The sequence below is a fragment of the Bos taurus genome, chromosome 7 (genome assembly GCF_002263795.3).
Source record: "Bos taurus isolate L1 Dominette 01449 registration number 42190680 breed Hereford chromosome 7, ARS-UCD2.0, whole genome shotgun sequence".
In the NCBI taxonomy this organism is placed as follows: Eukaryota; Metazoa; Chordata; class Mammalia; order Artiodactyla; family Bovidae; genus Bos; species Bos taurus.
This window is the reverse complement of record NC_037334.1, coordinates 6,816,822-6,838,958: the sequence shown is the minus strand read 5'-3', so window position 1 is coordinate 6,838,958 and position 22,137 is coordinate 6,816,822. Positions and strand designations below refer to the sequence as shown.

General features: G+C 52.4%; 2 protein-coding genes and 1 long non-coding RNA gene across 6 annotated transcripts in view; 2 read left to right on the top strand and 1 right to left on the bottom strand.

Moving 5' to 3' along the window:
- The first annotated feature begins 1,879 nt into the window (after positions 1 to 1,879).
- On the top strand, positions 1,880 to 8,184 carry FAM32A (family with sequence similarity 32 member A). Its single transcript, NM_001105004.1, is given in 4 exon segments — positions 1,880 to 1,984; positions 2,102 to 2,243; positions 6,752 to 6,805; positions 7,056 to 8,184. Coding segments are annotated over 4 exon segments (339 nt in total). The 5' UTR covers positions 1,880 to 1,910; the 3' UTR covers positions 7,125 to 8,184.
- A 2,448-nt stretch (positions 8,185 to 10,632) lies between these two features.
- Positions 10,633 to 12,433, bottom strand: LOC132345682 (uncharacterized). The gene is made up of 2 exons (XR_009495149.1): positions 12,252 to 12,433; positions 10,633 to 10,939 (listed from the first exon to the last, which is right to left on the bottom strand). It is a non-coding gene; the product is annotated as an uncharacterized lncRNA (long non-coding RNA).
- A 30-nt stretch (positions 12,434 to 12,463) lies between these two features.
- AP1M1 (adaptor related protein complex 1 subunit mu 1) overlaps positions 12,464 to 22,137 on the top strand; it is a 29,604-nt gene continuing 19,930 nt past the window's right edge. Inside the window, 3 exon segments of one of the 4 annotated variants that reach the window (NM_001045884.2) lie at positions 12,464 to 12,671; positions 18,185 to 18,341; positions 20,930 to 20,997. In NM_001045884.2, the coding sequence (NP_001039349.2) occupies positions 12,630 to 12,671; positions 18,185 to 18,341; positions 20,930 to 20,997 (267 nt within the window). In that variant the 5' untranslated portion in view covers positions 12,464 to 12,629. 4 annotated transcript variants of the gene reach the window in all.

The window sequence follows — 22,137 nt, the reverse complement described above, 5'->3', positions numbered from 1 at the left end:
ATGGCAACCCACTCCAGTATTCTTGCCTGGGAAATTCCATGGACAGAGGAGCCTAGCAGGCTCCAGTTCATGGGGTCTCAAAGAATCGGACATGACTTAGTGACTATACAACAACCAACACACATTTCTGTGCTGTAAAGAATCAAAATGAACGTGTTAATCGGTTTGGAAGGAAACGGGAAGTTTCTACTCTTTTGTTTTTCTACTCTTGTTTTCCTTTTTTTTTCTTTAACCTTTTCTGTACTGCATGGTTTTCTTACATGGAGCATGCGCACGTATGTGTGTGTGTGTGTGTGTGTGTGTGTGTATTTATTTATTTATTTTTAATGTTAGAAAAAAATTATGGGAGATTTTAGGTTTCTTCCCTGTTTTCCTCAGTATTAAAAATTCAACAATAAAAAATTTTAACTCAATACATGAAAAGAAAAAATAAAAAAAATCCATAAAGGCAGTCATGATATTCTGATAGAGAAAAGAGTCAAAGAGAAAGCAAGCATGGAGTAAGATCCCATTTTTACTTTTTAAAATTAGAGATAAGAGATTGAAATAAAGAAATTAACACAGCAACAGATTTTTTTTTCCCCCTAGATGGGTTCTAATGTCTTCTTTGGGTTTTTCTGTATTTTTTTAAATTACATATTCCACAGTTAATGTTTGTGTATCTTTTGTAATCTGATAAAAAATAAATAGATAGATGCACAATACTGTGAACGTATTTAATGCTAACGATTTGTGCCAAAGAACTGATGCTTTCCAATTGTGGTGCTGGAGAAGACTCTTGAGAGTCCTTTGCACAGCAAGGAGATCAAACCAGTCATCCTTAAGGAAATCAACTCTGAGTATTCATTGGAAGGAATGATGCTTAAGCTGAAACTCCAATACTTTCTCCACCTGATGCGAAGAACTGACTCATTGTAAAAGACTCTGATGCAGGGAAAGATTGAAGGCAGGAGAAGAAAGGGGACCACAGAGGATGAGATGGTTGGATGGCATCATAGGCTCCATGGATATGAGTCTGGGCAAGTCTGGGCACTATCCGGGAAACAGTGGCAGACAGAGAAGCCTGGAGGCCACAGTCCATGAGGTGGCAGAGTCAGACACGACCTAGTGACTGAACAACAAAACAACATACAAGTTACAATGTTCGTGAAAGGGTACAATTTAAATGGGTGCATTTTACTGTCTATAAATTGTACCCCAAATAAATCGATTTTTAAAAATATTTTAAATACCACAAAAGTATTTCACATACTATCCTCATTTACCTGAAAAACTAACGATTACTTATACGGTTTACAAAATCAGTTTATCCATTGAACCCTCAAATATGGCAGTGACAGAGAACACAGTATCCAAATACGTGCAAACCACTCAAGAAAACGTTGCTGTGCTGTGCTTAGTCGCTCAGTCGTGTCCGACTCTTTGCGACCCCATGGACTGTGGCCCATCAGGCTCCTCTACCCCTCGGGATTCTCCAAGCAAGAATATTGGAGTGGGTTGCCGTGCCCTCCTCCAGTGGATCTTCCCAACCCAGGGATGGAACCCAGATGTCCCGCATTGCAGACGGATCCTTTACAGTCTGAGCCACCAGGGAAGCCCCAAGAAAACGCTGGGTTTTAGGAAATACGGCCTGTGTTCAATTGGCTTCCCGGGTCCAGGCGCCCAAGGCGGGGGAAATCGGGGTCGGGAGCCAAAGTCGGCAATACTGGCAGGAAACAGGATACAAAGACTGGGACGAGCTTGACTCTGCCGGCCAGCCGCCCGGAACCCGGAAGTGTGGCTTAAGTCAAGATTCCAAGACCGCATGCGCGCCGCCGAGATGACCAATAAAAACGAAGGGAGGCGGGTATGGGGGAGGGGCTATCAAACCGGAAGTGTGGCGTTTTACGTCCTGAACTTTCCAGGAGGCCATGGAGGCCTACGAGCAGGTCCAAAAGGGGCCCCTGAAGCTGAAAGGCGTCGCAGAGCTCGGAGTGACTAAGCGGTAAGTCCTGAGATCCCAGGAGACCCTGTATTCTCTTTTAAAACCTCTCCCTGAGACCTCCGGGTGTTGCCCTCTGATGCGCCGTTATCCACCTCTCCTACCCAACTCATCTTCTAGGAAGAAGAAAAAGAAAGACAAAGACAAGGCGAAACTCCTGGAAGCGATGGGAACGAGCAAAAAGAACGAGGAGGAGAAGCGACGCGGACTGGACAAGCGGACACCGGCCCAAGCGGCATTTGAGAAGATGCAGGAGAAGCGGGTAAGGCGGGTGGGAAGCCTCGGGATGCCCCTCATCGCGAGTCGGGGTCTCCCTGGGTGGATTCAGAGGCAAGACCCGGGACGCACGGGGGAGGAAGAGCGGTCAGAGAGGACCTTAATTCCGGGGAGAAGATAGTGCGTAAGAGAGGAAGAGTTCACGGTGGGGAGGACAAGAAGGTTCTTCGGCCAGAGTGGACCACAAAGGGGAGAGACAGAGACCCAGGTTTGGATTCCAACGCTGTCGCTCATTTGCCCCGTGACACTGGGTCAGTGACTCACCTCTTGGTGCCTCAGTTTCCACAAATATAAGGGTCAGGATAATGCTGTCTCCTAAGAGGGATGGAAACTTTGCATGAGGTGACGTGGATAAATGGCACTTAGTCTGGCATAAAGTCAGTGCTCAGTTGATGTTCACAGTTGATGTTAAATGAGCGTACCCGCTGCTGTAAGTCACCACAAAGTGTTTCCATGACAACTTTGGCAGCTTCAAATATGTTGTATTTTCAAGCTCTGATGAATGAATTCTCTTCATGTTAAATATTTAATAAATTCAGGTGACGGAAGGATAGGTCAGCGTGGGATAGATAAGTTCTGCCCATTATGCTTGGGGGAGGGAGCAATCAGTCTAGGTCCCCTGGTTCCCACCGGGATGTTGTTCCTCCCCCACCTCGGCAATGTTTAGAGACTTTTTGTTTAGAGACTTTTTTTTTCTTTTTTTACAACTTGGGTGTGTTGAGGGGTGGGGAGGGGTGCTGCTAGTGTTTGGGACAATGTGGGCCCCCCCCCCACCCCGCCCACGCAAAGATTGATCTAGCCCAAAATGTCATTAGTGCCCAGGCTGAGAAACACTAACCCTGACTTGGTGGTTTGGTCCAGTAATATCAGCAAAAGTTAACTCATTACTTCCAGGCCTAATTGAGTCATAGGAGAAAAAAGAGAGAGAGACAACTCACTGGCTTTGACAAGATTGCGTCCCATTCTGTCTCCACTGCTCTTGATGATGTAACTCTGGGCGAGCTGGCTCACCTCCCACACCTTAATTTCTTCATCTCTGTAATGGACTCAAGTCCCAGCCTCAAACCAGTAGATTTGTGGTGAGGATTTAACAAGTGAATGCTAAGCTGCTTCCTTAAGATTCTAGTCAGAGGCAGGGCTGGGATTTTACTGCTGGAGTTGGGATGGCATTGGAGAGAGAGATTCATACAACTGTCAAAATGACCAATAATGGCCCCTCAGAGTAGGGCAGTCATAGTGGCAGTAATGGAAGGTATCAGGTTTGGGATAGGTTTTGAAGGAAGAATAACCAGATAAGCTGATGGGTTGGGTGTGGGTTGGGAAAGAGGAATCAAGGATGATCAAGGTTTTTGGTGGGAGAAACTGGGTGAATGGAGGTACTGGTTTACTGAAATTGGAGGGACTATAAGTAAAGCAGGTTTCTATAAAGCGGGGGAGCAAGATCTTAGTTTTAGGGACTTCTTGGGCTTCCAGGTGGCACTAGTGGTAAAGAATTCACTTGCCAATGCAGGAGACATGGTACCGATACAGGAGACATAGACGCAGTTCCTGGGTCAGGAAGATCCCCTGGAGTAGGAAGCAGCACCCCACTCCAGTATTCTTTATATATATATAATTTTATTTGTTTTTGGCTGTAATGGGTCTTCATTGCTGTGAGGGCCTTTTGTCTAGTTGTGGCCAGCAGTGGCTACTCTTCCTTGTATTGTGAGGGCTTCTCATTGAAGTGGCTTCTCTTATTGCCCCACTCCAGTATTCTTGCCTGGAAAATTTCATGAGCAGAGGAGCCTGATGGGCTACAGTCCGTGGGGCAACTGAGCAACAGAGCTTGCGCGTGCGCGCACGCGCGCACACACACACACACACACACACACACACACTCCAATGGTCATGAATCTGTCTTCCAGTGCAAGGGACATGGGTTCCATCCATGGTCAGGGAACTAAGATCCACTTATCTTGAAGCAGCTAAGCCTGTGTGCAGCAAGGCAGCATGCATGGCAGTGAAGACCCCGAATGCTGCAACAAAGACCCAGTGCAGCCAAAAAAAGGAAAGATCTTGGTTTTAGAGGTTAAATTTGAGTGCCTGTTAAAAATTCAGGCAGAGAATTCTCATGGACATTCTTTGATACCTGAACCTGCAGTTTGGAGGAAAGGTCTGGGTAGTTGTTCTGGGACTGCATGAGATCCTTCGAGGAGGCATAACGACAGAAGAGGTCTAGGATCAAACCTCTGATGACCAGAGGGTGGGAGAGAGGAAATTGCAAGGGAGCACAAGCCAGAAGGATACCAGGACAGAGCATGTTCTTAGGAGCTGAGTGGAGAAAGTGTTCCAAGAGGAATAAGCAGGACTTCCCTGGTGGTCCAGTGGTTAAGGATCCACAGAACTAAGATCCCACAGGCTGCAGGACAGCTACACCCAAGTGCCACAACTAGAGAGAAAGACCGAACACCGCCATTAAGAGCCCACCCTCACACAGCCATAAATAAATCTGATTTACCCTGAATTCCTTAAAAAAAATTTTTTTTAATTAGAAGTGATCACCTGCACTCCGAGCCGTTGGTTGGCGTTTGTGGTGGGGAGGGAAGGAAGACTGATTTGAGTGGATCCACGTTGGGGTGGGGAAAGGCAGAGGTGCAGACAAGGATTTGAAATGAGTCTCAGGAGATTTGCTGTCAAAGGGAATGGAGAAACTCCTCCAGCTGGAGGGTAGAAGATCAAGGTGAAATTTTTGTTGTTGGAAGTGAAGTACTCCTGAGGGTTTTGTTTGACAGAGGAGAGGGGCGTGGGGGAGCAGGTGCAGGCAAAGCGAAGACAGTTGGGAAATGCGGATTCCCTCATGGAAGAGTGTTGGATTGAGCACAGTGGGTGTTATAGGCTGGACAGCTCCTAGAAGGCTCCAGCCTGGTGGAAAGGGTCAAGGCTTGGCATCTCCAGCTCCATCACCCACTCTTCACTCTGGTCCTGGTTTTTTCTTGTCTGTGAAGTGGGGTATGTGACAGCACCCGTGATAGCCTGTGAATTTGGTGCATGGAGTGGGAGGAGGGAGGGCAGAGCCCCGCCAAGTGCCTGGCATTGGTGACAGCTGGTCAGGTCAGCATGGCCTCTTGTGAGGAGACACGAACCCCACTGGACTCACAGCAGGAAGAGGCAGGGATGGACAAAGCAGAGACTTGAGAGAGAGAGGAAGTGTCAGCTAGGTGGGAGCCAGCTGGATACAGAGGGAGATGAGGAGGCAGCAAAGGAGACAGCCAGGCGGCAGTCTACAGTATACCTCAAGCTTCCCTGGGTTGACTGGCTTTAATTGGGTGCTTCTTCTGCTGGCCTCCCTGGGAACCTGGTATACCAAGATGGCAGCTGGAGCCCAGCTGGGCTGGAACATCTGAGATAGCTTCACCATGGCATGTCTGGTACCTCAGTGCTCCTTCCAGGACATCCCTCCCCACACGTCATCTCATCTCCAGGTCCGTCCTTTCCAGCAAGGTCATCAGACTTCGCGCATGATGACTAGCTTCTAAGAACACAAAGCGAAAGCTGCTAAGTCTTCTTATGTTTTCAGCACTGGCACTGAATTCTGTTAAGTAAACTGTGTCACAGGACCAGCCCAGAGTCAGCATGGTAGGGGACTGCACCGGGGCAGCAGTACCAGGCAGCTGGGTTCATTTGCAGGGGAGGTGGAGGAGCACCACGGTGAGTTGGCCGCAGTCACCCAGCTAGTGAGTGAGAGCCGGGTGTGGCCCCACGTCAGTCTGACTCTGCAGCGCGTGCTTTTAACTCATACTGGGTACCGCTGGTGTTAAGCAAGGAATGGGGGAGGGCATGGTGGTACAGGATGGATGTTCCAGCATTATGCTTGTCAAGGTGATCTGGATCATGTAGCCCCCTTGATACTGTGTACCATCACTCAGGAGGCTCAGTGGTAAAGAATCTGCCTCCAGTACAGAAGATACAGGAGACACGGGTTCGATTCCTGGGTTGGGAAGATCCCCTGGACAAGGAAATGGCAACCCACTTGAGTATTCTTGCCTGGAAAAATGCCATAGACAGAGGAGCCTGGTGGGCTATAGTCCATGGGGTCGCAGAGAGTCGGACGCAATTGAGCACTCACACACTGTCACTCAAGCTCCTACTATGTGTCAGGTCCTTTGCCTTCCTCATTTATTATCCTTCCTCAGACCCCTTCTGAGACTTTTCTTTTTCTGCAAACTGGGAAAGCAGTCAGTTGCCCAAGGATGCAGGAAGCGCATATATAGCTCCCAGCAGGGTCTCCTTAAGTCAATGGTAGTATGTCTCCCACCATTCAGACCAAACGGCAGCTGATGAGAGTTCCTAGTGGGGCATGTTATGGCCACGCATCCCTGTTAGACCCTCCTGAGTGGAGTCAAGGGAGGGGCGGGGTGTATATCCTGAGACCTGCAGCCATACTGAGTGTGAGAGCCAGGCTGGCCCGGGCTGCACCAGGCATGTGACTCACCTCCACTTCTCTCCTCTCTTCAGCAAATGGAAAGGATCCTGAAGAAAGCATCCAAAACCCACAAGCAGAGAGTAGAGGTACGTCACGTGCTGGTGGGGGAGACTGGGCCACATAGGGGCCAGGCTGGGCCGAGAGGCTGGGAGCCTGGCAGAGGAGCATTGGCGTGCTGGCAGATCTACCCAACCTCCCCAGGGTCATTTAAGGGCAGGGCATCCAGGAGGCCTAGCAGGGTGGATGTGAGAGGGGGTGGGGGTTCACTGAGAAGAGAGAGCATGGAGAAAGGGGACTGGGCACTGCTGACATGGCATTTCCCCTTGGCTTTCCCAGGACTTCAACAGACACCTGGACACGCTCACAGAGCACTATGACATTCCCAAAGTCAGCTGGACCAAGTAGCAGGCCCACCATGGGTACCGAGTGGCATCGAGGAGGAGCAGAAGGCAACGTCGCGGCTATGTTTGGGGCCTTTGGTATTTTCTAGAAACATTCTGTGCACACATCCTTGCGTCTTCTGCTGAGACAGTGCTTTGCAAAGCTGTGTGTCCTCATTCTGGAACTTGATTAAAGTAAGACTGTCCTTTTCCTTAGTTTTGATTTCTCAGTAGCACATAGAAGAGAGACCTCTTAGTTTGAAAAGTTTATCCAGAGATGAAGGTTATTTCTGGGTAAGTGCTGTGGAAAAGTGTTCTTAACCCCAAATTGCTTCTGACTCTTCAACAGCCAGCCAGCTGGCTTTGTGTGGCTAAAACTGACTCCAGAGAACAAAGAGCTGATGTCGTCGCGGCCCTGAGCATGTACATCCCTGTAGAGCCCTGCACGGGCTGCCCTTCTAAGTTCCTTCTAGCTTGGGGCTTGTGCTCTCCTAGGGCCTGGAGAAGCCACTTGGAGCTCCGGAGCCTTCAGACTGCTTCCTCAGCCACCTGGCAGTGAAGCAGGACAGCCTGGGAAACAGAACCACCACCTAAGGCACCGATGGGACATACACCTCGTCCCTTTCTGATCCTGTGGCCAGCGTGTAGCCGCTTCTCCCAGCATCCCCATTCCAGACATGGGTCTAGTGGGTGTCACCATGGCAGACATTGCCGGTCAACACAACTTTCTTTGTAAGGGAACCCAGCCAGACACAGCCTGCCATCTGACCCTCAACCCTGGGCTCCAAGCAGCCCCCTGTATTTATTCAGAGTTGGTACATGACGCATTTGGCATTCACCAAGGCAGAGCCCCAGCACAGACAGACGTGCACACAATTGAAAGGAAGGACTCAGGTCCCCATACTGGAGAGCCAGGATCTTTGAGGGTCTCTGTGTACCCACCAGATGAAAATCAAGTTGTATTTGCTATTGGGAGAAAGTGTGTTGACAGAGATGCCGAAAGAATAGAAAGGGAAAAAAAAACAAATATTGGGTTTGGGGACTGCCACATGTGGAATGCAGAATAAAACAAAAAAGTTATTAAATATAAGTCTGAGTAGCTTAATTACAGGCTGTTTGACTACCACTAGAAATGTTGCCTCTTGTATTGTCACTCACAGAGAATGTCCATACTGCAAAATCACTATCCCTCAATTTGGAAAAATTAGATGACAGGTTTTCACCTGTGCTTTGCAACCCACCTAAGGGAGGTGACGTACTGTCTCATTAGCAGTGGCTGCTTGGGGCAGATTCCCCCATTGACTGGAAAGTGCTTTCAGGCCTTTACCACCCATGAGTCAGCAGTTGGGGTCTTCAGGCATGATGTGGTGCTTTGAAAAGCATGCATTGGCAGTGGGGAAGACGGCTATTCCAGTTCTCCCTGCCCATCAGACCACTCCAAAACAGACCGAAAACAATGGGCTTTCTCATGATTCTGTGGGTTGACCAAGCTCAGCTGGGAGGTTCTGCTTCATGAGGTATAGTTTATTTCACGTAAGTTACAGTGACTTGCATGGTGCCAGAGGTCTTCCAGAATCTCTTCTTGTAACCTATTCCATGGGGCCAACACAAGTCACTGCCAAACCCTCTCTGGGCACGGACAACCAGGAGATGTGGTTTATTGAGGGCCGACAGTCTACCACAGTGGTTCTCAAAATCTATGGTAGGCTCCCCAAGGGAGCATTAAGAACCACTGATGCTGGGACTTCCCTGCTGGTTCAGTGGTTAAGAATCTGCCCTCCGGTGCAGCAGACGTGGGTTCCTTCCCTGATTGGGGGAACTAAGATCCCACATGCTTTGGGACAGCTAAGCCCAAGCGCCACAACTAGAGAAGTGTACACACCCAACAGAGCCTATATACTGCAAGAAAGACCCAGGGCAGCAAGAATCAAAAAACACACCGGTGCTTCCTGGGTGGGCTTCCATCATGGAGGTTTTTCAGAGCTCCCCTGGTGACCCCACTGTGCAGCAAAGTTTGAGAGATTCCGGTCTAGCACAATCAGTATGGTCTACAGAGGTCCGTTCATTGACTGCAGCTTCCCTGGTGGCTCAAACAGTAAAGAATCTGCCTGCAATGCAGGAGACCCAGTTTCAATCCCTGGGTCAGGAAGATCCCCGGGAGAAGGTAATAGCAACCAACTTCAGGATTCTTGCCTCGAAAATTGCATGGACAGAGGAGCCTGGCAAGCTACAGTCCATGGGGTCGCAAAGATTCAGACGCAACTGAGCAACTATTGTCCTACACATTCACTGCCAAGGATGAAATTCAGGTGTGATTCAAATTCCTCCAAATATGGAGAAAAGCAGGTTACAGGTAATTTATGTATAGCGTTTGGGGCTTCACTGGTGGCTCAGACAGTAAAGGAACACCTGCAATGTGGGAGACCTGCGTTCAGTCCCTCGGTTGGGAAGATCTGGAGAAGGGATGGCAACCCACTCCAGTATTCTTGCCTGGAGAGTCCCACGAACAGAAGATTGCAAGGAGTCAGACATGACTGAGCAACTAAGCACAGCACACATACTGTGAGAGTACTTTTGGCACTTGGAAGTCTGTTTCCTCAAAAGATTTTGTCCCTAGCCCTGCTGACACTGTATTCCAACCATCTTATCTGCCTCCCCCGTCTCCTCCTGCCTTCATCTAAAATGCCCAGCTGCCATTGTTCAGTCGCCAGTCCTGTCCGACTCTTTGTGACCCCATGGACCGCAGCACACTAGGCTTCCCTATCCTTCACTATTCCCTGGAGTTTGCTCAGACTCCTATCCATGAAGTCGATAAAGCCATCCAACCATCTCATCTGCCTCCCCTGTCTCCTCCTGCCTTCAACCTTTCCCAGCATCAGGGAAATGGCTGGTGATGGGAATTTTCCAGTGAATTGGCTCTTCACATCAGGTGGCCAAAGTATCGGAGCTTCAGCATCAGTCCTTCTAATGAAAATTCAGGGTTGATTTCCTTTAGGATTGACTGGTTTGATCTCCTTGCTGTCCAAGGGACTTTCAAGAGCCTTCCAGCACCGCAGTTCAAAAGCATCAAGTCTTCCAGCACCGCAGTTTGAAAGCATCAATTCTTCGGCGCTCAGCCTTCTTTATAGTTCAACTTTCACATCCATACTACTGGAAAAACCATAGCTTTGACTGTATGGACCTTTGTTGGCCCAGAGCAAGCCTGAAAAGGAAATGCTTCATAATGGAAGGTGTTACCTCTCCTGGGTGGTTTTTCTTTTTGTCTTATGCTTTTGTCATTTCCTCAGTTTTTCTTCAGTAAGATATTTGTAATTAAAAAAGAGACATGTTTTTCTAAAACACTGCAATAAATTAGGGAAGAATGAGGCCAGGTAATATAGGATTTCTTAAGACAGTTGGTGTCAAAAAGGCTCTTTGTCTTTATTGGGCAAGGATTCTTCCAGCCCAGGATTCACTTGATAATCTTTAAAGATTTGTCATCAGAATCTTGGCTGTCTGCATACCAGTGCCAAACAGAAATACTGAGACAGTTATGGAGGAGAAAGACAGACTGGCTTTATTACTTTGCCAGGCAAAGGGGGAACACAGTCTGCTAGCATCTCAAGAACTGTGTCCCCCCTACCCACCCACCCCCAGTGAGCAGGGAATATAGTCAGGCTGAGTATGTGATAAGGATCAAGGTAGTAACAGTTGTGTATTTTTTCTTCTGCAGGGTCCTAGGTGGTTCATCTTCTAATTTTGATGAGTCCCTGTCTCAGGTGGTTTTGTTGCTGCTGCTTTGATTAGCAACTCTTCTGCCCTTTGGAACTCAGAGAAGGTCATGGAGGCCAAGAGCTCTGCCTACAAGGATGGGGGACAAAAGGACCTCCATGGCCCGGAGTCCCACAGGGCCCTGCTCAGCATCAATTCTACTTTTCTTCTCTGGATTTTCTTGTAATTACATCTCTACCCCAAGTATAGTATATATAATCACAGAGTTGCAAAAACTCTCTTTCAAAACCCCAAATGGAGGTAATGGGGAAGATAAAAAGATAAGAGAGAGGCAGGCAGCCTGGGTAAATGGTTCTGACACTGTTGGACTGGGCCCAGGGCACCGTGATGGTTCATTGGGATGAAATGCAGGCATTTCTCCAGTGTTCATAAAGCAAAATAGATAAAATTGAGTTAGATTAATCAGGAATCACAATCTGCATTACCCACGGTAACCGCTAACTTATCACGTTTTTTTGCCTAGGTTCAGTGGGGTTTGGTGTTCAAGAGATCATTTCAGGCAGTAAACTGGCACACTTGTTCTTGACAAGTGTTAACACTGACAGGTGACAGGCACTGTTGATAAGACTCGACTTAGGGCCGTTAAGAGAGTTTGTCTGACCTTTTTCCAAGTAACCACCCGCTTTGTTGCCGTTGTTCAGTCCCTAAGTTATGTCCAACTCTTTGCAACCCCATGAACTGCAGCAAACCAGGCTTCCTTGTCCTTCACTGTCTGCCAGTGTTTGCTCAAACTCATGTCCATTGAGTTGGTGATGCCATCCAACCATCTTACTGCTCCCTATAAACCTACACAGCATTTTAAAAACCAGCGACATTTCTTTGCCAACAAAGGTCCGAATAGTCAAAGCTATGGTTTTTCCAGTAGTCATGTATGGATGTGAGAGGTGGACCATAAAGGCCGAAGAATTGATGCCTTTGAACTGTGGTGTTGGAGAAGACTCTTGAAAGTCCCTTGACCTGCAAGGAGATCCAACCAGTCCATCCTAAAGGAAATCAGTCCTGAATATTCACTGGAAGGACTGATGCTGAAGCTGAAGGTCCAGTACTTCGGCCACCTGATGCAAAGAGCTGACTCATTGGAAAAGACCCTGATGCTGGGACAGATTGAGGGCAGGAGGAGAAGGGGACAACAGAGGATGAGATGGTTGGATGGCATCACCGACTCAATGGACCTGAGTTTGAGCAGGCTCCGGGAGTTGGTAATGGACAGGGAAGCCTGGCGTGCTGCAGTCCATGGGGTCACAGAGAGTTGGACACGACTGAATGACTGAACTGATAAAGTGTGTCACAATTGGTGACTGTATATTTGTTTTCTAGACTTCCCCACCAGACTGTGAGTTCCGTATGGCTCTAGGTGGGTTCCACCACCAGGATCTCTCACCTAACTTGGCCTGCAAAGTGGGAGTTTCCAGCTGCTATGGCTTCGCCCAGCCTGGCACCTTACAGTGCCCTGCTCCAGTTGGCCCCGCCCGCCGCCTCCAGGTCTCTCCCCGCCCCGCCCCTCTGGGCTTACTTCCGGGATGCTTGAGGGAGGAGCGGGAAATAGGGCACATCGGACAAACTGCGCCTGTGCACAGTGCACCCTGCGCCGGCGCATTCTTGACTGTTCCCCCTCGGCCGGACATAACGGTTCGCGCGCGGCTCCCCCGACCGGAAGTGGAGACGAACTGTCGCGGGGTGCGCCCGGCCCGGCTCACCGCCTGGCAGTCCCCGCTGTTGCCGCCGCCCTCGGCCACTGCCGAGGCTTTCCACAGCCGCCATGTCCGCCAGTGCCGTCTACGTGCTGGACCTGAAGGGCAAGGTACCAAGGGCTCCCAACCCTCCGCGTTGCCAGGCAACCGGCGGGGCCTCGCCCCGTGGGGACCCACCCTGTTGCTAGGTAGCCGTCCAATGGGAGCCACCTTGGTCTTAGGCAAGGAAGCCGTTTGTCCTCACCGGAGGACTCCACCCTTTTGCTGGGTATCCAGGAACGGGTCTTAGGACCGCGAGACCTGCCTGTTGCCAGGTAACGCGGTGGGCTGCCGCAGTTGCCAGATAACCGACTGCACGACCCTCATCCCCACCTCTGTGGGTTGGCGGTTTTAGGCCTCTGTGGAGGCCCGGGGCAACCCGAGGCGGTGGAGAGCGCGGGCCGCAGCCGGCTGGGAAACCAATCCTGGAGCCAAGGGGCTGCGCGACCCTTGACCAGAGGTGGTGAAGCGTGTCGGGGACAGTGTACCTTCGGGCCAGTACCGCCCTCTGGGATCTCGGCCCGTTTTCTTTATGCAGCGATTTTTGTGTATTAGTCCCTGAAGCAATTTCTTAACGTTCACTGTGACACTGAGTTACAAGGGCTAGGGGAGGTGGTTGGCGGGAGTGCTATTTTCATGGAGGGAGAGACCGAGGCACAGACACAGTGCTCACGGCCACATCGGTCACAGAAAAGTGGCGGGTCTAGGAGCTGAATCCAGAGTCATTTGTTCATTTAGCTGATAGTTGAGGAGCACTTACTAAATGCCAAGCAGGGTGCTAAGCCTTGGGCTGCCTTTGATGAGCGAAACCAGGGTCAGTCCCTGAACCTTGGCCTTCTGGAGCCCACGATCTGGTGAGTGAGAGGGACACTCATCTTAAAAAGCACAAATAAAGGTAAATTGCTGTGGTGGAGCAGTGAGGATCTAATAGAGTCAGCCTCCACTGGGGATAAGGAAGCACTGCCCAGGGGGAGTGACAACCCCGCTGAAATATGAAGGAGCAGCAGAACCCTAGGACCCACTCCCAGCGGGCTTTTCTGGGGGGGTTTCTAGGAAAGCTTTTTATAGGAGGGATCTTGAAGCCTTTCAGAAGTGGCCTGCTGCCTTCCCTCAAGTCTGTCCTGGCTAGAGGGCAAGTGATACCTGGTCTCTTGCATTGAGGAGTAACAAGAATAGGACAGTTTGTTGTTGTTGAGTCACTAAGTCCTATCCGACTCTTTTTTCGACCCCATGGACTGTAGCCCACCAGGCTCCTCTGTCCATGGGATTCTCCAGGCAAGAATACTGGAGTGGGTTGCCATGCCCTCCTGCAGGGGGTCTTCCCAACGCAGGGATCGAACCCATGTCTTCTGCATTGGCAGGCACGAACAGGCAGATTCTTTAGCACTGAGCCACCAGGGCTTCCTATAATAGGACAGGGCCAACAACATTTAACCAGCCCCACATCAGTGAGTGAAGGAAACATGGGTGCCAGTCCCAGGTGGAGTGGGCAGGAGTGTGCCCAGAAGCAGTAGGGAATGAAGAGCTGAAATGCCTGCCCTCGCTGCCTCACTCCCCACCCCCAGTACTTTCCCAAACCTCCCTTAAGTGGGTTGACTTCCTTGGATGCCACCCAAAGTCAACAACTAGTGAGGCCCTGTGTTCGGCTCCCTTCTGAGGACGGGAGGTTGAGAAAGTTGAGTCCTTGGAGGCAAGGAAAGACACAGGACACCCCAGGGGTGGGAGGGTGCAGTATTCCCTGAGTTTTTGTAGCATGTTTGTTTGTTTGTTAATATTTATTTATTTTTAATTGGAGGATAGTTGCTTTACAGTGTTGTTTTGGTTTCTGCGTATATCAACATGAATCAGCCATCGGTTTACACATGTTCCCTCTTGAACTTCCCTCCCACCTCCAACTCCCCCACCCCATGTAGCGTGTGTTCTTGTTTCCTCCCTGGCCACCATGTCCCCAGAGGTCCCATAGGCCACCTCCTCAGATCACTCATTCTTCCAGCGAACATTTCATGAGCACCTTGCATGCCGCAGGTTGGGGGCTGAGCTCAAAACCTGCCCTTGCTGCTCAGTTGCATGACCTCGGGCCAGCGTGTGAACTCGCTGAGCAGACACACGAGACAAGCGCAGCACCACCCATGGTCCACAGTCGCCATGGCCCTTGAGGTCTTGTAGGCGAGGTGCGTGGAAACTGACAGATCCAAGCAGCTGCATGGGTCCAGATGATCAGTTAGCCACCACAGCAAGGTCGAGGCCCTCAGGTAACCCCGTTGCCCAACCTCAGTGTGGGCTGGCCGGATAAGTGGTTACAAAAGGCTTCCTGGAGGAGGGAGATGCCAGTGCTGGGCAGGCGACCAGGTGGCAGTCAGGTGGACGCACAGGTGTCACACTAGGCCCACGGGGTCAGGGGCAGCCCGCTGAGGCTGGGTAGTCGTGGGTAATGCTGGAGCCTGGAGGATGGGACCCAGAGGGCCGTGGGTGAAGGGGGTCCAGAGGGGAGAGTGGGAGGAGACCACTTTGATCCCAAGAAGGAACAGCTGCCATGAGGAGACTGTAGCCTGGGAGAAGCCTGATTATATGTGTCTTTCAGAAGAGGCTGCCATGGGTGGGTTTGCCTCCCATCCCCCCTGACCACCCCGCATTTGTTATTCCACTCCCCTTGGGCCTCGTGTTTTGAAAGTCTGCCTTCTGCAGAAACTGCGTTCAATAAAAAAGGAAGGTAATGGGACATCAAGTAGATTCTCATCCACACGTGTACCTGCCAGCCAGCACCTCTGATCTCCAAGGAAACCAGCGGGGCCACATTGAGCTGATGGAAAGCCCTCTAGGACGCTTCGCTGCCCTTATCTTTCTCACCTCTCTGCAGCTTCTGGCACCACTGCTCTGCTCCTCAGCAGGCTTCCATTGGCCTCGTGGTTGCTGTGTCTCTGTTTCCCCCGTTTCTCTCACTGCTGCCCCTTCTCTCCTGCCCGCCCCTCGGATGTTGGCTCCTCTTGCTTGGGCCTGGCATGCCTCACATACCGTTGCTCTACTTGGGGTAGGCTTTGACTCATTCATTCATTCCTGTTTTTTGGCCATGCCTCGCCACCTGCAGGATCTTAGTTTCACGAGCAGGGATTGAACCTGTATCCCCTGCAGTGGAAGCACAGTGTCTTAACCACTGGACTGCCAGGGAAGTCCCAAGGGGCAGGCTTTGATTTCTGTCCCTGTGCCAATGACCCCTGAATTTGTACCAAAGTCCGGAGCACTCATCTGGAGATCCGCGGGCTGTCAGGACACCCTGGAGGTCTCACAGCCGTCACAAACTTGGCATTTCCTCAGATGAGGTCTGCACCACCCCCCAGCCCTGCTGTCTCTCTCCCTCTCAGGGAGTGACACCGCTATCCACACAGGTGCCCATTTAGAGACCTGGGCATTATCCTGCCCTTGTTTGCCTCACCACCACGCTCAGTGCAGAGACATTTACTGAATAGCTGCTATGGGGCCAGGGTCCGAGGCTGCCCTCACTCTACTTAACCAGTGCTCCTAGGTACCCACCGTGGGCTCTGCCTCCCATCCCATGGCTTTAGCTCCACTGGCCCCTCTGCCTCTATCCCACCTGTATCCTAAGGGCTCAGTTTGAAGGTCACACCCTTGCCGAGTCTCTCATCTCCCTTCAAGCAAATAGCTCGGTGCAGGGACCCTGTTTGTCTTGGTCTCCCTGGTGTCCCCAGGCCCTGCATAGTGTATGGCAGAGAGCATGAGTGAGTGGGCCTCTGCAGCCTGTGTGATGAAGGTGAGCAAAATATATTGCTCCCTGCTCTTTCCTCGGAATATACTGGGGCCTCAGGGGCTCCATGCCAATTGAATCCCCCAAAGTTGGATAACCTGGAGTAGAAGCTGGGCTTCAGAAGCCCAGGAGAGCAATGTTTATTGAGTGGAAGTGGCCCTGCAGGGATTGAGAAGTGGGGTTAGAACCCGGGCTCTCTTTTGTTCACTGTGACCTCAGGCGGGTGGTGCCACCTCTCCGGACATCGCTTTAAAAATATCAGTCCATTTCATAGTAGTGGGGATTTATATGAAGTAGTATATACTTCTGGCAAAGAATATATGAGAGGGTATGTCATAGTCCCTGGGCCAGGTACCCATAAGCTCACCCACTGGGTGCTGGGTCTCTAAGAGGCCTTCCGAACAGCAATGAGTGCACAGGGTCCCTTGCCCGTAGGCCACAAAGGAGAAACTAAGAAAGGAAGGTTCTTTCTCGGTCACTCACTTGACTACTCTCTCTCTCTGGCTTGCAGCAGTAAGACAATGTATTTTACGAAACGAAGATTCTGTGGGAAGGAAATGGCAACCCACGCCAGTATTTTCCCATGGACAGAGGAACCTGGAGGACTACAGTCCGTGGGGGTCACAAAAGAGTCGGGCACGACTTAGCAAGCATGCAGCAACAAAGGTCCTGAGGCAGGCGGTTCCCAGGCTGGTTGGCGCAGTGGTGTCATTCTTTGCACACTGCTGCGTCCTGCAGCTGGCTGTCCTCAGGGATGCACGCGAGCAGCAGCTGCTTTGGGCAGCACCTCCAAATAGAGCCTTGCTCACCGTGGTGTAGCTCACACTCCCTTCTCTTTCCTTCAGTGAGTTACGTGTAACTGACTGCTCATATAAAGCATATCGTTTGATGAGTTCAGTTATTGTATACTCCCAGAAAACCGTGGGCACACTGTCACTTCCTAAAGGTTCCCCACACCATCCATGTCCAGCCTGTCCCCAAGCAGCCACTAATGTATTTTCTGTTACCATTTCCCAGCATGTGTTTGTGTAGGTGGAATCACATTCCATTGTCTGGTTTCTTTCCCTTTGCTCAGTGATCCTGGAATTCCCTCCTGCTGTCACCGGTCTCAGGAGTCATTCCTTTTCATAGCTGAGCAGTTTTCTGCAGTGTGGTTGGACACAATTCTTGTCTCCACTCACCTGTTGAAGGATGTTGGCATTCTCGGCAACCTGAGTCTACTTAAAATAATGCGCTGTGAGCATCCGCACATGTGTCTTCATGTGGATGTCTGGTCTCCTTTCTCTTGGATAAATAAATACCTAAGAGAGGAATGGCTGGGTTATAAGCTGATTTTAGCTTTCTGAGAACCTGTCAGACTTTACCAAAGTGGTTGTCCCATTTTACATTTCCATCAGCAGTGATGCTGCACATCTGGACCCATGAGAGAGAGAGGAGGAGAAGGGTTTCTTTTCAGGCCACGGGGGATCTAATAGGTGTGCACACTCAGCAGTGTCCCTCTCCTGACAGAGCCAGAAGAGCAGGGTGCATGAACATGGAAAGGCATGGAGAAGGTCTGCATTGAGAGCCTGCAGGACCTTTAACCTGGTCTCCCCGTGATTCAGTGCTGGACTCTTGCCCCACAGCCCCCTCCCATGGCCCCCATACAAGGACTCTCAGTAGCCCCAGTAGATGTTCACGTGGGTATGTGCTGTCCTTGAGGAGTTCCTGGGGCGTGGAGATCAAATGGCCCTTTGATGGACAGGCGTGACTGGGGTTCCCAGGAGGGCCAGAGGCTGGTGGAACTCGAGGTGAAAGTGCCTTCCCTCTCTCCCACCCACCCAGGTACTCATCTGCCGGAACTACCGTGGTGACGTGGACATGTCAGAGGTGGAGCACTTCATGCCCATCCTGATGGAGAAGGAGGAGGAGGGCATGCTGTCACCCATCCTGGCCCACGGGGGAGTCCGCTTCATGTGGATCAAGCACAACAACCTGTATCGTATCCCTTTGTTGGGGGGTGGGGGAGATGGCTCCTGTATGGGCTTGTGTGTGCGTGTGTGCACACATGTACACACGTGTAACTGAGAGCTGCTGTCCGCAGGGCTGGCTGGCTCAGGCCAACGGGGGGCCATCAGGCACAGCCCTGTCTTCTGGAGCTCCCTGCTGCCTAAGGGTAAGTGTGACAGGTCCAAGGAGCCAGGACAGGTTGCTTGGGGAGGGAACATCCCAGTGGAGACCTGCAGGAAGGCCAGGTGTCTGCCACAGGTGTCTGCTGGCACGAGGCATGCGAGGCCTGGGTGAAGTCTCACTCGGCAGCTGCAGTGGGGATGACTGGAGCCCTAGAGTGGGGTGCATGGTAGGAGCAAGGCCCCGTGGTCAGCAGGGTGTGCGCTGCAGGGCCCTGTAGGAAACCACCTGGATGAAGTGTGTTGGGAAGTCTTGGGAGGGTTTCAGGCAGAGGGCTGACACGGTCTGATTTGCATTTTCTGCATTTTCTCTGGCTGCTGAGTGGAGAGCAGACTTCAGGGATCAGAAGTGGACATGGGGAGGTGGGGGGGCGCAGAAGCCTGGACTGTGAGGGGTGGTGGGATACAGAGAAGGGGAGAGGTTCCTCCCCACCCTGCCCACATCTTAGAGCCCCCTACGCTCAGGCCCATGGGGAGGCCTGGCTAAGCCAGTTCCCATCCAGGAGGGCTGACCGGCCATCCCGTGGCTTTGGCCAACCCTTCTAGGTGCATTCTGGTATCTACACTGCTGCAGGAAGAACCTGGCTTCGCAGCCCACAGCCCCGTGCTCCGGTCGCTATGTGAGTGGAGGCAGGTCCTCACCTCCCCCCAGTCCAGTGAAAGCAGTGACCCCTGCTTGCAGCGCTGTTAGTGTCAGCTGAGCTGTGGGTGTGCAACACGCCCAGCCACCGTGGGCTCTGTCCCCTTTTCCATGTTCTTGGACACAGACGGGACCTTGCTAGTGAAGGTGTGGTCCACGGGCCAGAGCATCCCCTGGGAGCCTTCTGGGAATGCAGAATCCTGGGTCCATACAGCCTTGCCAGGTCAAAGCTACACTAGAGCAGGGCCATCCCTCGTGATGTGTGTGCACGTTGCAGGGTGGAAGGTGTTGGCCCGGGACGCTTACCCACGGCCCTGAGGCCTGGCTCCCTGCAGTGCACCTCTGTTTCTTCACCTCTCTCTAGAGGGGGCAGCTCTGCAGAGTGTGGCAGGCAGCCCATGAGCCAGGAAGAAATTGTCTGAGAAGCTGCCCTGGGTCTGGGCATGGGTGCCCAGCTGTGGGGGGTTGGGGAGTAGCGGTTCCGGCTCAGCAGGAGCCATCAGACCAGTTCCCAGTGGGGCTCTGGTGCCCATGCGTGGGCAGCCGGTGAGGAGACGGCGAGGGCTCATCCCTCTGGATGCCAGTGCTCAGCGCACCCTGCCTGAGTGGGCATCTGCTCACCTCCAGCCCAAGTTCCATTGTCAGGTGGCAGTCTCCAAGCCCAGCCAAAGGGTTGGAGGTGCCCGTTGCCCCTCCTTGGAAAGCACCTGGAACCCATGTTACCTGGACTAGGGAAGCCAGCACTCCCCTGATTGGCCCAGCGTCCATTTCCTGAGGTCCTGTGCTGGGCTGGGATGAGGCTGGAAGTGGGATGGAGATGGCCCCTTTCTCCCTCCTGCCTCCACAGCTTGGCACTGGGGTGGCCAGGGTGCAGTGCAGAGGAGCTGTTCTCCCAGGTGATCAAGCCCTTAGGGAAAGAGGAACAGGAAGTTCCCAGTACGCACTGACCCCAGGAGCTGGGGACACGTCCCATGTCCAGAGTGTGTGCCAGTTTACGCCTCACCTCGGTGAATCCACTTCCGGGCCCCTGTTAGGCTGTTAGCATTGTTCAGTTGCTAAGCCATGTCTGGCTCTTGGTGACCCCGTGGACCGTTACCTGCCAGGCTCCTCTGTCCATGGGGTTCTCCAGGCAAGAATACTGGAGTGGGTTGCCATTTCCTGCTCCAGGGCATCTTCCTGACCCAGGGATCGAACCCACAGCTCCTTCTTGGCAGGTGGGTTCTTTACCACTGAGCCACCTGGAAGCCCATGGGTGAGAAAATGGAGGCTTCATTCAAAAGGTTTGCTTCAGGGGGAAAGACACAGGCGCGAGCCAGAATCGGCCCAGGCCGGGGAGCCCGGAACCTCAGGAGGGTCTTGTAGGCGATGGGCTTTGGAGGAGGGCAGATTGTGCTCCTGGTATCCGCTCCAGGATGAGTCATGCTGCTCTCCTGGGACTGCTCACCTTACTGAAGTGCCCTCTGCCATACCTCGAGCTTCAGCCCTCCGCTCAGGCGTCACCTCCCCTGGGCAGTGCCCCTCACCTGGCAGCTGCGATGGGTTTCCTGTGCCCCTGCTGCCCCTCTGTCAGCTGAGCACCCCCTGGGAGCCGGGACCACCCCTGTCTGTGACCACAGTGCCCAGGCCTGGCTCAGACCAGGAGCTGGGGAACCCTGAGTGCCGAGTCAGTGACTGGGGGCGGCTCCAAAACATGCAGGGGACGGGAGTCTGGGAGGTGGCAGCCCTACCTCTGAATGCTCCTTAACTGTGGCCGCCGTGCAGTGGTCGCCACCTCCAAGAAGAACGCATGCGTGTCGCTGGTGTTCTCCTTCCTCTATAAGGTGGTGCAGGTGAGTAGAGGCACAGGGGCCGTGAAGGGTATCCATCGCCCTGCCCTTCGGTGTGCCTGCTCATCTTGGCCACCCGAGGGCCGTAGCGTCCCTGGGGGAGCTGGAACCCCAGGAAAAAGACTGAGGGAGCAGGACAGGTGTGCCCCCAGCTGGCTGTGGAAGGCTGGAGAGTGACCCGCTGAGTCAGGGATTAGGGAGGTGGGTTAACCAGGAGGAGGGTGGAGCTAAGTTCTGCTCAGAATCTCCTTGGGGGAGCTCTAAAGGCACAGTGGCCTGAGGCCCCACCTTAGAGAATGGTGACACATGCCAGGCCCAGCTGCCAGCGAGATGGGGAGACAGAGCAGCATGTGCAAAAGCCCTGAGGCAGAAGTGCCTGTGGTGCCCAGTGTTCCGGGACAGAGTGTGGAGCTGTCAGCAGGGTGGCCGGGCTGGACTTCAGGGTAGGGCTTGCTGCACAGGGCCTAGTGAGGCGTTTAGATTTTGTTACAAGTCTGGTGAGAGATGGTGGACGGCTTTAAGCAGGAGCCTGACAAGACCTGATTTAAGATCCTCTCCGGCAGCTGAGTGGGAAAAGAACCTAAAGGCAGCAGGGAGGAGGGGGTGGAGGGGCCTGGCTGACATAGGGCTTTCATGGGGTTGAATAGAGTGGACAGTCCGACCCAGGAGGCTTGGGGTCTGCCCAGGAAAGCTTTCATATTCCAGATGGTGTCGTGTGCAGCCTGCTTAGCAGTCTCCTCTGCCCCACAGTGGGGGGTGGGGCGGTGAGGACACGGGGCAGGAGAGGCCCCACATGCGGGCTGAGGGGCAGCCAGCATCCCCAGGCTGTCGCGGGCTAGTCGGCGGTATTTGTGATTTCTGAGGAGCAGCCCAGCAGTTGCAGTCCTGGGGTGTAGAGATGGGGAAGCGGGAAGGAGGAAGGTTCTCCCAGCAGTGACTGGCGTTGCCTTCCTGCTTCCTTGTTTGTGCTCCCGAAAGACCTTCTGTCGAGTTGCTCTTCCCCTTGGCTCCCCTGGTGCCCCTGCTTTCATCATGTGAATTTTCTGTTGAAATGGGGCAGGCTTATCTGCAGGCACAACTGTACAGACTGGGGTTCAGGGAGGTCACGAGAGGCCTAAAGAGCTCCTTGTCCTGTCCACAGGG